Raw genomic sequence first — 13,099 nt, forward strand, 5'->3', positions numbered from 1 at the left:
CCGTCCCTTTGGACCCGACTGTCAAGGCAATAATGCTTTGTAAAGGTGTGTAGTGAAGCCCACGTGGCAGCATGGCAGATGTCTTGCAAGGGGACACCACGTCCCAATGCCGTAGTGGCTGCTGTTGCCCTGATAGAATGGGCTCGCAGCCCCACAGGAGGTTCCATTTTAGCCATAGAATAACAGGCCTTGATACACAAGACGACCTATCGGGAGATAGTCCTCTTGTGAACAGCCCGGCCTTTCCCAGAAGGTTGATATGGAGCCGGGACTCCGCCGGAGACCAGAGGCCTCTGATCTCCGCCTCTCCCATGTGGCCGCCCCATCCCTGGAGGGACGCATCCTTCACCACTGTGTGCCCCGGTTGGGGAAGGGTGAGGGATCTGCCGCTGACCCAATGCTGATTCGTGAGCCACCACTGCAATTGTTGTGCAGTGCCCTCCGATATCTGGACGTAATCGGACAGGTTTCCCTGATGCTGCGCCCACTGGAACTTCAGGTCCCACTGCAGAGCCCGCATATGCCACCTGGCATGGGTGGTCAGCAGGAGGCCATGAGCCCCAGCAGCCTCAAGGTCTTCCTGACCGACACCCAGGACAAGGGCTGAAAGCTCGGAATCATAGCCCGAATGTCCTGGACTCGCTGTTCGAGAGGATAAACCTGAAACTGCGCCATGTCCAGAACTACTCCGATGAAGAGGAGCTTCTGAGAGGGAATCAGGTGCGACTTCGGCATGTTGATGGAAAATCCCAGTAAATGTATTCTGGAGATGGGAGACGACTGTCTGAGCCGAGCCCTCTTTGAACAACCAGTCGTAGAGATAGGGGAAGACTGAAATCCCTGATCTGCGCAGATGAACTGCGACCACCGCCATCAGTTTCGTGAACAGGGGGCGTGGTTTGGACGCCGACCGGGATGGCTGTGTGAGCGTGCAGCTCCGCTCCTAGTCCCGATATTCATCCTGAAAACCCTGCCGTTGGTGCTCCCGGAGGTGCGGTTTTACCGCACGAGGTGTTGCAGGAGCAGAGGGGAGAGTCTGGGAGCCGACGGGACCTCGGAGACAGTGCGGGGGTCCGATCCCGGAGTTCGGAGGAGCCGGGCCGAGAACAAAGGAGAATGGCGGCACAGGGGAACTGACGGACTGCCCACGGGACGGAGCAAACCCGAGCTGAGCCGGAGTACCAGCCACTGCCTCGCAAAGCAAGTGGAGCGGGGGCTCGACGAGGGGAATCTCCGGCGCTACACTGAAGAAGCGCGAAGACCTCGCCGCCCCAGAGATCGGTGAGTGCAACGCCCATCCCCCCCCGCTCCCCGACATGGTGGCCGAGTGAATAGCAGACTGCTCTCGGGAGGCGACGGCTGCTGGAATCTCTGAGGCACCGGCTGAGATTCTTTGGAGGGGGCCATGTAAGGAGGCAGATTCAGCCGCCTGCACGAGGGACATTACACACCGGCAACGGGCTCCCATGCAGCTGCGCCGAGGAGTGCTGCGGATACTGGGGGAGTCTAGGACCGGTTTTGGACGTGCCCTGAAAATCGGCAAGGGCTGCGGGGAGCCATAATAGGGGGTGAATCCCACCCAACTGGAAAGCTCACGGCATGGTGGTAGAACTGAATCAGAGCGGGGCTTAGGACCTCGACATAAGCATCACACGGCGCAATACCCGTGGGCAGCCGGCGCAGCCGGTTCTGGAAGACGTCCGCCTGCTCTTTTGGAATCGCGTTGCTGGTTCACCGCGGCTGGTTTGGACGCTCCCCGGGTCTGAGGTGGAGGTATGGTGGACCTACATAGCAAACGGCCATAGACCATATGAGGAGGCCCATGGGTCAGGTGTGCTCTGAGGGTGCAGGGGAAAAGAGGAGAGGGCATGAACGATCCTTTGGTTGCGGGTACTGAGCCCTTGTACTAACAAAAACTGAGAACTGCTGAGAGGCGTCGGTGGGCGGTGTGCCTGCACCAGGGGACCTAGGAACTGACGTGGCCCTTGGAGGGGGCCCTGGGGCAGCACCTGACGCGATCGAGATGGCCGCTACCGGCGGTGTCTCGAGCGGGCCACAAGATCGCGACAATGCGACCGCCTTGGTCCAAGATGGCGGAACCCATGCCCCACCGGATACATCGACACAGGACCAACGGCTGAACCTGCGTCTCGACAACATACTAGAGGCGATAACCGCGACAAAGGAATCGCTGCACCAAGACATAGTGCAGGTCGCAACGGGGCTGGGTCTCCTGAAGGCGGACCATGCCAAGCTCTCGGACAGAGTAAAGGAGAATGAACAACTGCTTCGGGAGCTGAAACCGGCGGTGGTGACCGCGGAACACAAACTGACGGATATCCTTGGCCGCCTGGCGACTCTGGAGCGACAGGCAGAAGATGCTGAAAGTCGCAACAGGAGGAATAACGTGAGGGTGGTGGGCCTTCTGGAAAAAATTGAAGGGGGCGACGCTGTGTCCTATATGGAGAACTGGTTTAAAACGGTTGTGGCGCCAGAGGGTCTGTCTCCCTTCTTCTCCCTGGAGCGAGCACACAGGGTCCCGGCCCGCCCACCTCTACAGGGCCGACCACCTAGGCCGATGGTGGTAAAACTATTGCACTACAAGGATCGCGATCTGCTGATACAGAGAGCACGTTCTCAGGGCGCCTTCCAAGTGGACAATTACAAAGTTACGGTCTTCCCGGATTACACACAGGAAGTCCAGAAAAACAGAGCGTCCTTCTTATCCGTGAAAAAAGAACTGAGGGAAGAGGGAATACTCCTTGCTCTTCCCGGCCAAGTTACGGGTGATCCTCGATGAAAAGACCCACTTCTTCCAGACCCCGGATGAGGCATGGTCGTGGCTTGAATTGTACAGTGCTGGAACGGATCGCACAAACAAAAGTGGGAGGGAAAAGCACAAACCGGTCCAGATAAGGAAATCGCAGCGCATTCGCAAACGGAATAAACTCAAAAGAGCCATGCTGGAGGTTCAGATGGCGGCAGACAGGAAAGGAGCATTGGCTGCGACGGCGATCATCACGGGGTCGCAGCAAGAGAGGACATCAGGGGGTCGGACTCGGAGGAGGAGGGGGAGAAATCTGGAGGAGACGAGTCGGAAACAGGGAGCGCGAAGGGACCAGCGGTCACCCCACAGACTTCGGATGGACTATTTAATGAGTGACGTTTCAGAGAACTGAGCAATTCCGATATCCCTATTGGGGCAGACTCTCCAGATATTTGGTAGACTATCAGGTATGGAGCTGTGAATGAAGCATGGGATTGAGGGCACGGGGTGGGAGCTCTGCCTGCCCTGGATCGGCGCTCAATCACCCTCTTGTGGCCCTTAAGGCCTTCTGTGGTGACGACCACAGATTAGTGTGATGTGTGCTGTGTTGACGGTTTGGAACGGGGATGAAGCTGGGTTATTAGGTCCTGTCCTGGGGAGAGGGGTTTGGGGAGTTTTGCGGGGTGTTTTGAAGGGGGGGTACAACTGCTGCGATGTGGGGAACAACTGTTTGTTACTGATACTGTGAACAGACGACTATTATGGGGACGTTTCCTAATTTAAAATGCATTACATGGAATGTCCGTGGACTTCGAACGATGGTGAGACGTCATAAGGTGCATGCCCATTTGGTGAGGCGTGGCGTCCAGATAGCAATGTTCCAGGAAACTCATTTGACCAAGAAGGAATGCAATGCTCTACAGAGGAGGTGCCGTGGTCAGATGTTTGGCACCACATACTCAGCATTTGCCAGAGGGGTGCTAATATGGGTAAGGGCGGGGACACCATTCCAAGTCACGAACCAGCAGGTAGACCCTGAGGGTAGATATGTGGCGGTGGAGGGAAGACTATACGGTAGAGAGGTGGTCCTGTGTAGTGTATATGCCCCCAATGCCGATCAGGCCCGCTATTTTGATAGTTTAACAAGCTCGCTGGCCTGTTTCCTGGCGGGCCCCGTCATTTTAGGGGGTGACTTTAACTCGATCACTGATGTGATACTGGATAGATCGCATCCACCTTTGGCCGACTCCCCGGTGCGCAGGCTAGCAGCTCACAGGAAGGATTGGCAGGAGAGGTGGGGACTGATAGATGTATGGAGGAAGCAGCACACTGAGATTAGGGACTATTCCTAATTTTCAACAAAACACGCATTGCATGTTAGACTAGACACAGTGCTGTGTAGTGGCCCCTTGGCTGCTGTGGTAACTCATACGGAATATCTGACCAGGACCATCTCGGATCATACTCCCTTATTGGTGTCAGTGCAGTGGCAGCAGGCGAGGTCGGCGGTTCCAACATGGCGGCTGCGGCCTGATACACTAGAAGATCTGGTGTTTAGTGACACGGTCCGACAGGGCATTGAACACTATTTTGAGGTGAATGAGGGCTCAGCCACAACGAGATCGGTAGAATGGGATGCGATGAAAGTGGTGGTGAGAGGCGTGTGCCTGGGCAGATTCTCGAATGCGAGGACGGCAGTCTTGAATTATCTAGCGAAAGCGGAAGAGGTATTACGGGGATTAGAACATCGAAGGCCTGAGCGACCGGACCTACAGGAGCGATTGCTAGAGGCTAAGGAGGTGGTGGCGACTGAAACTGAACGGCTGTGGTGCTATGATTACAAGTTGTACACCATTAAGGTGCACGCGGAACGGGACAAAGTGGGTACACTCCTTGCCAAGCTCGCCAACCCAGAGCCTAGAGGGTGCCCGGTCATGAGTATAAGGACAGAGAAGGGGGATATAGTCTACTCGCAATCAGCAGTTCTGGCGCGCTTTCAATCTTATTACACGGGTTTATATGAATGCCAACTAGAGGCGGAGGTATCTGAGATAGGTGAATACTTGGAATTGGTCCCACTGCCAGTACTGGATGGCGAGGATGCAAAAGACCAAGGAGGACCCATAACAATGGAGGAGATTAGGGTAGCTATTAAACAGATGGCCAGAAATAAAACACCAAGGGTAGATGGATTACCAATTGAATTTTATGCCAAATTTATTGACATCTTAGCACCCAAACTATTGGTGGTGTACTCGGAAGCAGGGCAGTTGGGATGCTTGCCTGAGTCAATGAGGGAGGCGCTAGTGGTACCACTGTTGAAACCAGGCAGAGAGGCATTGGATGTGACGTCTTACCGACCCTTGTCTATGCTGACAGTGGATTATAAGATCTTGAGTCACATCCTGGCCACCAGATTACTGCCGCACATGACCACACTAGTGCATAGGGACCAAGCGGGATTTATCCCAACTAGGAATACATCAATGAATATACGCCGACTGGTCCGGATTTTAGACAGTGCCAGGGCCTCAGCCCATGACCCCGCGGTGTTATCAGTTGATGTAGAAAAAGCTTTCGACTGCCTGGAGTGGGGGTACCTAGATGAGGTGTTGGTGAAATTCGGGATAGGAGAAGGATTTAGGAGGTGGACAAAGGTTCTCTACTCATCGGCGACGGCAAGGGTACGGCTGGGGCCGATTATATCTTCGGCTTACCCTATATGTAGGGGGACAAGGCAGGGCTGCTCACTGTCCACCTTGTTGTTCGCATTGGCGATGGAGCCGCTGGCGGCACAGGCAAGGTCAGGTACAGTATACAGAGGGATCGCGCAAGGGGTAGAGTCGCATTATATATCATTGTATGCAGATTATCTGCTATTATACCTAGCGGACACCGGACGATCCCTAGAGGGAGCAGTGTATATGCTGGCTAGATTCGGGCAGCTGTCAGGCCTTCGGGTGAATTGGACTAAAACCTGTGTGTTTCCATTGCGGGCGGGCACACCCTGCTCCCCCTTGCGAAGGAGGTGGTGTGGGAGCCCTCCTGCTTCACTTACTTGGGTGTGCGCATCTACCATGAAGCCACGGACCTATTGGAAGATAACGTAGGACGTTGTGTGCGCGCGCTGAAGGGTTGCATGGCTTTTTGGGCCTCCCTCCCTCTGTCGGTGTTAGGACGAGTGGCATCACTGAAGATGGTGGCACTTCCGCGGCTGCTTTACTATTTCCGGACACTGCCGATATGGATCCCACAGCGGGTCTTTAAAGAACTGAAGATGTTGGTAACTGGCTTCCTTTGGGGTCACGGACGGCGTAGGGTGGCGTTGGGTACCCTGACTAGGCCCAAGCTCGAAGGGGGGATGGCAGTCCCCGATTCTGAATTATATTACATGGCGGCACAACTGCAGATATTAACGCAACACATTGCCAGAGTATTCAGGGGTCCTGAACACGAACGTGGGACTGGTATCCAGAGGCATGTCTTGTCATACATAGTCATGCAACAGAAACTAGATATGAGGGACCTCGCGATGGAGGAAAGAACACTCAAATTATGTTGGCACAGGAGTCTGAAGAGAGCGAAAAGAGCCCGGCCGTATGCACCGGAGATACCGCTGGGGATGCTGACCGCGCTGCCGCATGGGGGCGATTGGTCCCCGTTGTTAGAAAGGGAGGAGTTGGGCTTGCAGATGGTGGGGGATTTATACATAGATGGGGTGTTGGTCCCCTATCAGACGTTGCAGGAGCAATTTGGCCTGCCAGACGAGAATTTTCTACTGCACGCAGCAGTGATTGCGGCGATGCAGAGGCACTGGAAGGGAGGGCTGGCCGAGCCGGAAGTGACCATGGCATGCCAATACGTGGTGATGGCTGCGGGCACTGCCAAAGCGGTAACTTGCCTCCACACTAGAATGTTAAATGAGGGACTGGCACCTCTGCTGGCACTGAAGACGCGATGGGAGGATAGTATAGGCAAGCCCATACCGGACACAGTCTGGAGCCATGTTCTGAGACTGACATGGAAGGGCACAAGGAACGCACGAATCCAGCAGGTACATTTCTTCATCATCCATAGGGCCTACCTGACCCCGGAGAGGATCAAGCGGTACTTTCGGGTGCATGACGCAATGTGCCCGAGATGCTTGGCGCCTGAGGTTGATTTGGATCACCTGTTGTGGGGCTGTCCGAGGCTAGGGACGAACTGGCCTGAAGTGGGGGAACTCCTGAATGTGGTTACGGATAGGGAAGTGGACTTTGACATGGCGGTATGTCTACTGCTTTGGTTCCCTCATACAAAGAGGACGAAAATCACGAGTAAATTTTTTGACCTGGGACTCATGTTGGCTCAGAGGGAGATTACTTGGCACTGGAAATCTAAAGAAGGCCCGTCAGTGAGGAGGTGGATGAATGAGCTGTTGAAATGGTCCGGATGTGAAAGCGTTCTCAGAATGCGACAAGCTACTAGGACTGACAACGAGAAAAGCTTAGAAATGGCGAGAGCATGGGAAATGGTAGTCCAAGCATTGCGTGACTACATGATAGAGGATGAAGATGAGGCGCATTGAATGAACGGGGCTCCATGTAGCTTAAGTGACCGAAAGCAACTCCAGATGAGTGGCGTGCTCCAGTGTTGGTACGGATTACAGGCGCCCGCATCAGCAGGAGTTGGGGAGGGAGTTGTGGGGGGGGGGGGGGTGATTTAAGAGGGGTAGTTAGGCACTGCCACACAGTTTAGGAGGGTACCAGCAGCTGGGACATAGGGCTGGATTATGGTAAGGGGGGCTACCGAGGACCACAGGCAGGTACCCGGGATGTGATAATAGTGGGACCCTGGAGGAGGTCTCTAGAAAGACAATGGCGGGACTGCATTGGAGCGGGTGTTCACTACTGACGTTGTCCCCGCGGGACATCTGTGTCTGTTTGACGGTGCATGGGGGGTGGGATTTTAGGGGGGTAAAAGCAGATACTGAATGGTGAAGTTGACCAAACGCCCAGGAGTGGTGAACACTGTGGCATCTTCTTGAAAACGAAAGTCTTGGCGCGCCGCCCAGCCTCCGGGATGTGGGCTAAATGGCTGTGTACGACTTCCACGTCGTTTATATGTTTTGTGATGCCCTAAGTGTACTGGTTGGCCTATTCTGTGATCTTGTTTCTAATTCTGCAATAAAAAAAAATCAACAAAAAAAAAAATCCGTTTCGTGAACATCCAAGGGGCGCTGGTAAGGCCAAAGGGGAGCACGGTGAACTGAAAATGCTCCTGGTCTACCGTGAAAAGTAGGTAGTGCCGATGGGCCGGTAGGACAGGAATATGAAAATAGGCGTCCTGCAGGTCCAGGGCCACCATCCAGTCTTGTGGGTCGAGAGCCGACAAGACCTGAGTCAGAGGGAGCATCTTGAACTTCTCCTTCCGGAGGTAGCGACTGACGTTCCGAAGGTCTAAGATGGGACGTAGACCCTTGACCTTCTTTGGCACCAAGAAGTAGTGGGAGTAACAACCATAACCTACTTCTGGCATCGGACCGCGCTCGATGGCTCCCTTGGCCAAGAGGGCTGCAACTTCCTGCTGGAGAAATGCCAAATGATCCCCCGGGATGCGGTGGAACTGCGGTGGCATGGCTGGGGGGGGTACACTCGAAGGGGTGGAGGTAACCCCTTCGAACAATCTCCAGAACCCACCTGTCTGATGTAATGGTGCGCCAGTGAGGGAGGTGATGACATATCCTGCCCCCACTGGCATTTGGTGGGACTGAAACACAGGGCTAGGAAGGTGTGGAGGCAGTGGCAGCGGGGGTGTTGGTGAACTGACCCTCACGCTGGCCCTGTGACCCGCCTCTGCAAGCCCCACGTCTGCGCTGCGCTGGGACTGTTGCTGCGCAGGCTTATTCTGAAAGGAACGTGTTTGCGCGCCTCTTCCGGAGCTTCGAAAGGAACGAAAGTTGGAAGTGGAAGGAGTACTTGAGGCCGAAAGCCCTAAGGACTTGTCTGTGGCCCTAGAGTCCTTAAAACGCTCCAATGTGGCCTTATCACCAGAGGCGGGTGCCATCGAAGGGCATGTCCATCAAAGTATTCTGGACATCTGCAGAAAAGCCAGTTGTCCTCAACCAGGCCTGACAACGTAACGCCACCGTTGTGGAAATCGCCCAACCCAGCAAATCAGCGGTATCTATACTACAACGTATAGTGAACTTGGCCGCATCTATCCCCTCCATAAGAGCTCGGGAAAGAACTGTCCGAGTCTCTACAGGACATTGATGAAGCACCTGCTCAACCGCATTCCATACAGAATGGGAATAGCAGTCCAAGATACAGGCAGTGTTCACAGACCGCAGTCCAGAACTTGCAGAAGAATAAATCTTCTTGCCAAACTGGTCCAATTTCTTGGATTCCTTGTCTGGTGGAGTAGACGGAAACACGCTCGGGACGTGGAGGCCTGAGCCACCAAACTTTCAGGTGTGGGGTGCTGGGTGAGGAAGGCAGGGTCGCCCAGAGCCGGGCGAGGACGTCAACCCACACCCTTATCCACAGGAGCCCCTGTATTGGCCAGGACCAAGTGCCCAAAAGCAGAAAGTGCCTTATTAAACGGCAACAGCAGTTCTGTAGAAGAAGAAGCTGGCCGAAGCACTTCAGTCAGTAGGCTGGTCCTGACGGCCACTGTAGGGAGCTCGAGGCCAAGAGCCTCAGCCGCCCTACTAAGCACCGTGGAAAAGTAACCACTCTCCTCCATAGTAGCTGAAGGGGATGGTGAACCAGGTGCCGGAGTGCAATCCGGGCCACCGGCCTCCCCCTCCCCATCCCAGTCGGGGACAGACTCGCACTGTGCTGTGAGAGGGTCTTCAAACCCTTCCCAATACTCTCCTTCCTGCACGAGGACGTGGGTGAATGTAATGTGAGTGAGTGTAAAAGTCCTCCATTGGCGTTGGAATCGGCGCCGGAAGACATCCCCCCGGCACCGTGCCGACGTCTGAAAAGAAGTCGACACCGGCGTCAGCTACCGGCATTGGCGCTGCCGGCGACGTCGATTTCAATGGGGGCCATACGGGGTCCACCGACAAGAACGGGGAGCCCCGGCCGCCAGAGCCATGGAGGCCTCTGGGCGTCGACCACATTGGGGCTGGAGCCGGCGACGTCGAGGAACGCGGAACAGTGGGGTCCGCAGGGCCCGAAGGTGATTCGACATGCCGCACCGGCCGAAGATACGTGCCATGGCAGACACAAACTCTTGCAATTCGGCCAGAGTTGCCGATGGACCCTGGAAAGGTGGGTAAGCCAATGGTAACTGCTCAGGATCTGGCAGAGCTGCAGGGGCAGTGCCATCTGCCCACTCAGCCGCGTCCTGCGACCGGTGAGGGGATAACGAAGAGCGATGACGCTTCGTCGACTTTTTGTGCTTTGCCTTACCTAACTCAGAGTGCGAAGACTTCGAATGGTGGTGCTTGCGTCGCGACCAGGCCCTCGACGAACTGGAACGACGTGAGGCCGACTCCCGGGCGTCCAGCCACTTTCTAGACCGCTCCCGCAAAGTTTTGGGGGCCATGGCTCGGCAGTGGGAACACGACTCAGTGTCATGGTCACACCCCAGGTAAAAGAGACACTCATGGTGCGGGTCCGCCAGCGACATCGTGCGCAGACAGGCCTTGCAAAGCTTGAAACCAGGCATCCCTATGCACCAGGAGTACGTTTTACTTACAATTTAATCAAACAAACACTTTAGTCGACAAATTGACGGGGTACCGCTCGCTCCGGATCTGCACTTGCTGTTGCAGAAAAAGAAAGAACTGACGTCAGCGCGCGTGGGCCCGTCTAAGTAGCTCTAGTGAAGTCATCCGACAGCAGAACCGTACGACGACGCCAATTGATGCGCAGGGGTACTTCTGACTAAAGCTTTCCGCATCCAGTCTGACGCCTGGGGATATTCTAAGGTAAGGAATCTATCACTAACATGCCTCTTTCAGATCTGCTTTTCTTTGAGGATACTTTGAGAAATATGGTCTCGTCTTGCAATCAACACTTGTCCGTCAACCTGGTTGATGCTTGCATTACTGTAGCTCCAAAAGACACCTTAATTTAGAACATAACAATTATGATGTGGTCTAAGGTTCTTCTCTTTGATACTGGGAAAGTGCCTTTATATCTAAATTTCTCCACTGGACACCTCAAACGACCATGCCCACCCCTATATTCATATAGCTCTCCTACACGGTTGCATGACCTTGTTTAAGAATTAGGAGGTTATTCCTTCACCTCACTAGCCAGAATTCAGTCCTTATAACAAGGTGGATATATTGCATAAGGGGCAAAGTGAAATGGACGGGCATTAATAATGCTGTTGAGTTTTCCAAAAGCTGGGCAGCTTTTGTAACTGGTTTTATCGCTTCACATTGGTTGCTGCCTTGTTTTTTAGCGCTGCTGATGACCCTTTCAAAATAAGTTTATGAGGGTCGAAACGTCAATGAATACATTAGAGGACTGATTTCAGTTTTGATGTTGTGCACACCATACTCTGATTCAGAGTTGTGTTGTTGAACTCTATATCCATATCAGCTCCTAGTTTTTTTTTATATACTTTGTACATAGCACTTGCACACTTTAGTTCATTCACTTTCGCTGCGATTTTTTGGTTGGTGCACCTTTTTGTGATGCTAGATGTTCGTATACTTTTATATTTTCACAGTAAATAAATTTGATTTGATCCGTTCTAAAAAGCAGTCAATTGATGGCTTTTTTGATTTACCAAGGAAGGTGAAGCTTACATTTCCCCAGAAGGGACCAGTGTTTTGTTCTATTACTGATCTGCCCCAGTTACCAAGGTTATAGAGATGTCCCTTATTATTTAGCAAAGGAATAATTCAGATCATGTGAATCTTCCACAGAGTCAAAGCTGGAGAACCTCATATCCCTAATCTCTTTGGCAGCCATACAGCTCTATTGCTCCATTCTAGATTTCTGTGTCCCAAATTAATAATTTGTCATTTAGAGAAATGGAATCTAGGTTTCTAACTTCTGGACCACGCCTCCCACTTATTTAAATCATGGCTTGAACAGGGGCTTGGTGGCAAAGCAGATCTTTGTATCACACCAAAATGTGCAAACTTTATCATACAGCTCTTCTGCAGTACCACATCTTAACATTTTCTTTCAATTGCCTGTGCATGTCTGGACAAACATATTAAGGTCAATAGTTGGCCAACGCTACTAAAATGGAGACATACAGCCACAGGAGTACTGTGCAGAGTACTGTGAAGTTGCACTCAATAAACAGGGCTTATTTATTAAACTGAACCATTCTCTTTTAGAGAAGAGAAATAAGGAAACGGTAACAGCAGCAAATAATTTCCATGTTATATTCTCAAGAGATACAGAAATGCGTCCAGGATGTGCAACACCGTAATCAGGCTTGATAACGGTGCAATGAAATATTACCATGGTTAAATCATTTTTTTTATAAATTATATAATCAGGCAGCTTTCCACTCTTCTTTCGATGTGAGCTCCACCACAACTCTAGGCCCGGCAGTATTCTATTAGCCGGGGCCACCTCCAGTGGGATCAGTGATTTCTCCACCCTCGTTTGCCAGCTCGTTCAGTCCTCCCAAGGGCTCATATCAGTATCGATGGCCACACAGTTATAAGCGGCATACCGCAGCTTCTCTTCGCAGACTTTGGCACTGGAAAAGATAGAGTGAAAAAAATAGATATTATTGCTCAATGCTGGAAGTCCTTTGTGATCCCCATTTCCCACAGGTGACCCCTGGACCACTTTTTATTTGGCTTCGATCACCACCACCAGCTGTGCTGCTCCACTTTGGTATCATCTAATAAACAAAAACACCACTGATCGAACCTAAAGAATAATTTAGTGATTAGTGTCCGCTTGTCACGTTTAGCTTCTGTCCACCACAGCATAGAGCATGGGCGCAAAGGATAAGATCACTTCAGCCTTTGGCTCTATTGAACTGTGAGTGGCTGCATTGCACCTGATCCCACACGCTCATCCGCCTAAAACAAAGTGCACCAGGGCTGGTGTGGCAATTTCTTCTTTCAAATTCAAAGCTTATTGGACGGTTACTAAAAACCATTACAATCATTCAATCGCTATACATTTAAAAAATGCATTTTTAAAAATGAGAACCTATAGTACACCACACATTAACCTTCACCAATCACAATATTACTAAATAGTCTTTTGCCCAACAGTTAAGTAAAAAACAGGTCATCCAAGTTCATAAAAATTTGCATAAAAAATTAATTCTTAAAAAGGTCCAGTGGTCTCCTATATGGAATGTTTCTAATATTGTTCGTAAATTTATAGACTTGTTTATAGCCATTTCCTT

The 13,099-nt window shown here is 52.2% G+C and overlaps 1 protein-coding gene across 1 annotated transcript in view; it reads right to left on the reverse strand.

Moving 5' to 3' along the window:
- Positions 1 to 11,989: 11,989 nt before the first annotated feature.
- The window catches only part of HECTD3 (HECT domain E3 ubiquitin protein ligase 3), a 376,275-nt gene continuing 375,165 nt past the window's right edge, over positions 11,990 to 13,099 (reverse strand). The window contains exon 21 of the mRNA XM_086952299.1: positions 11,990 to 12,433. Within this exon, the coding sequence (XP_086808425.1) occupies positions 12,349 to 12,433 (85 nt within the window). The 3' untranslated portion in view covers positions 11,990 to 12,348. The remainder of the gene's footprint in view (positions 12,434 to 13,099) is intronic.

The sequence above is a fragment of the Lissotriton vulgaris genome, chromosome 1_1, assembly GCF_964263255.1.
Source record: "Lissotriton vulgaris chromosome 1_1, aLisVul1.2, whole genome shotgun sequence".
Lineage (NCBI taxonomy): Eukaryota > Metazoa > Chordata > Amphibia > Caudata > Salamandridae > Lissotriton > Lissotriton vulgaris.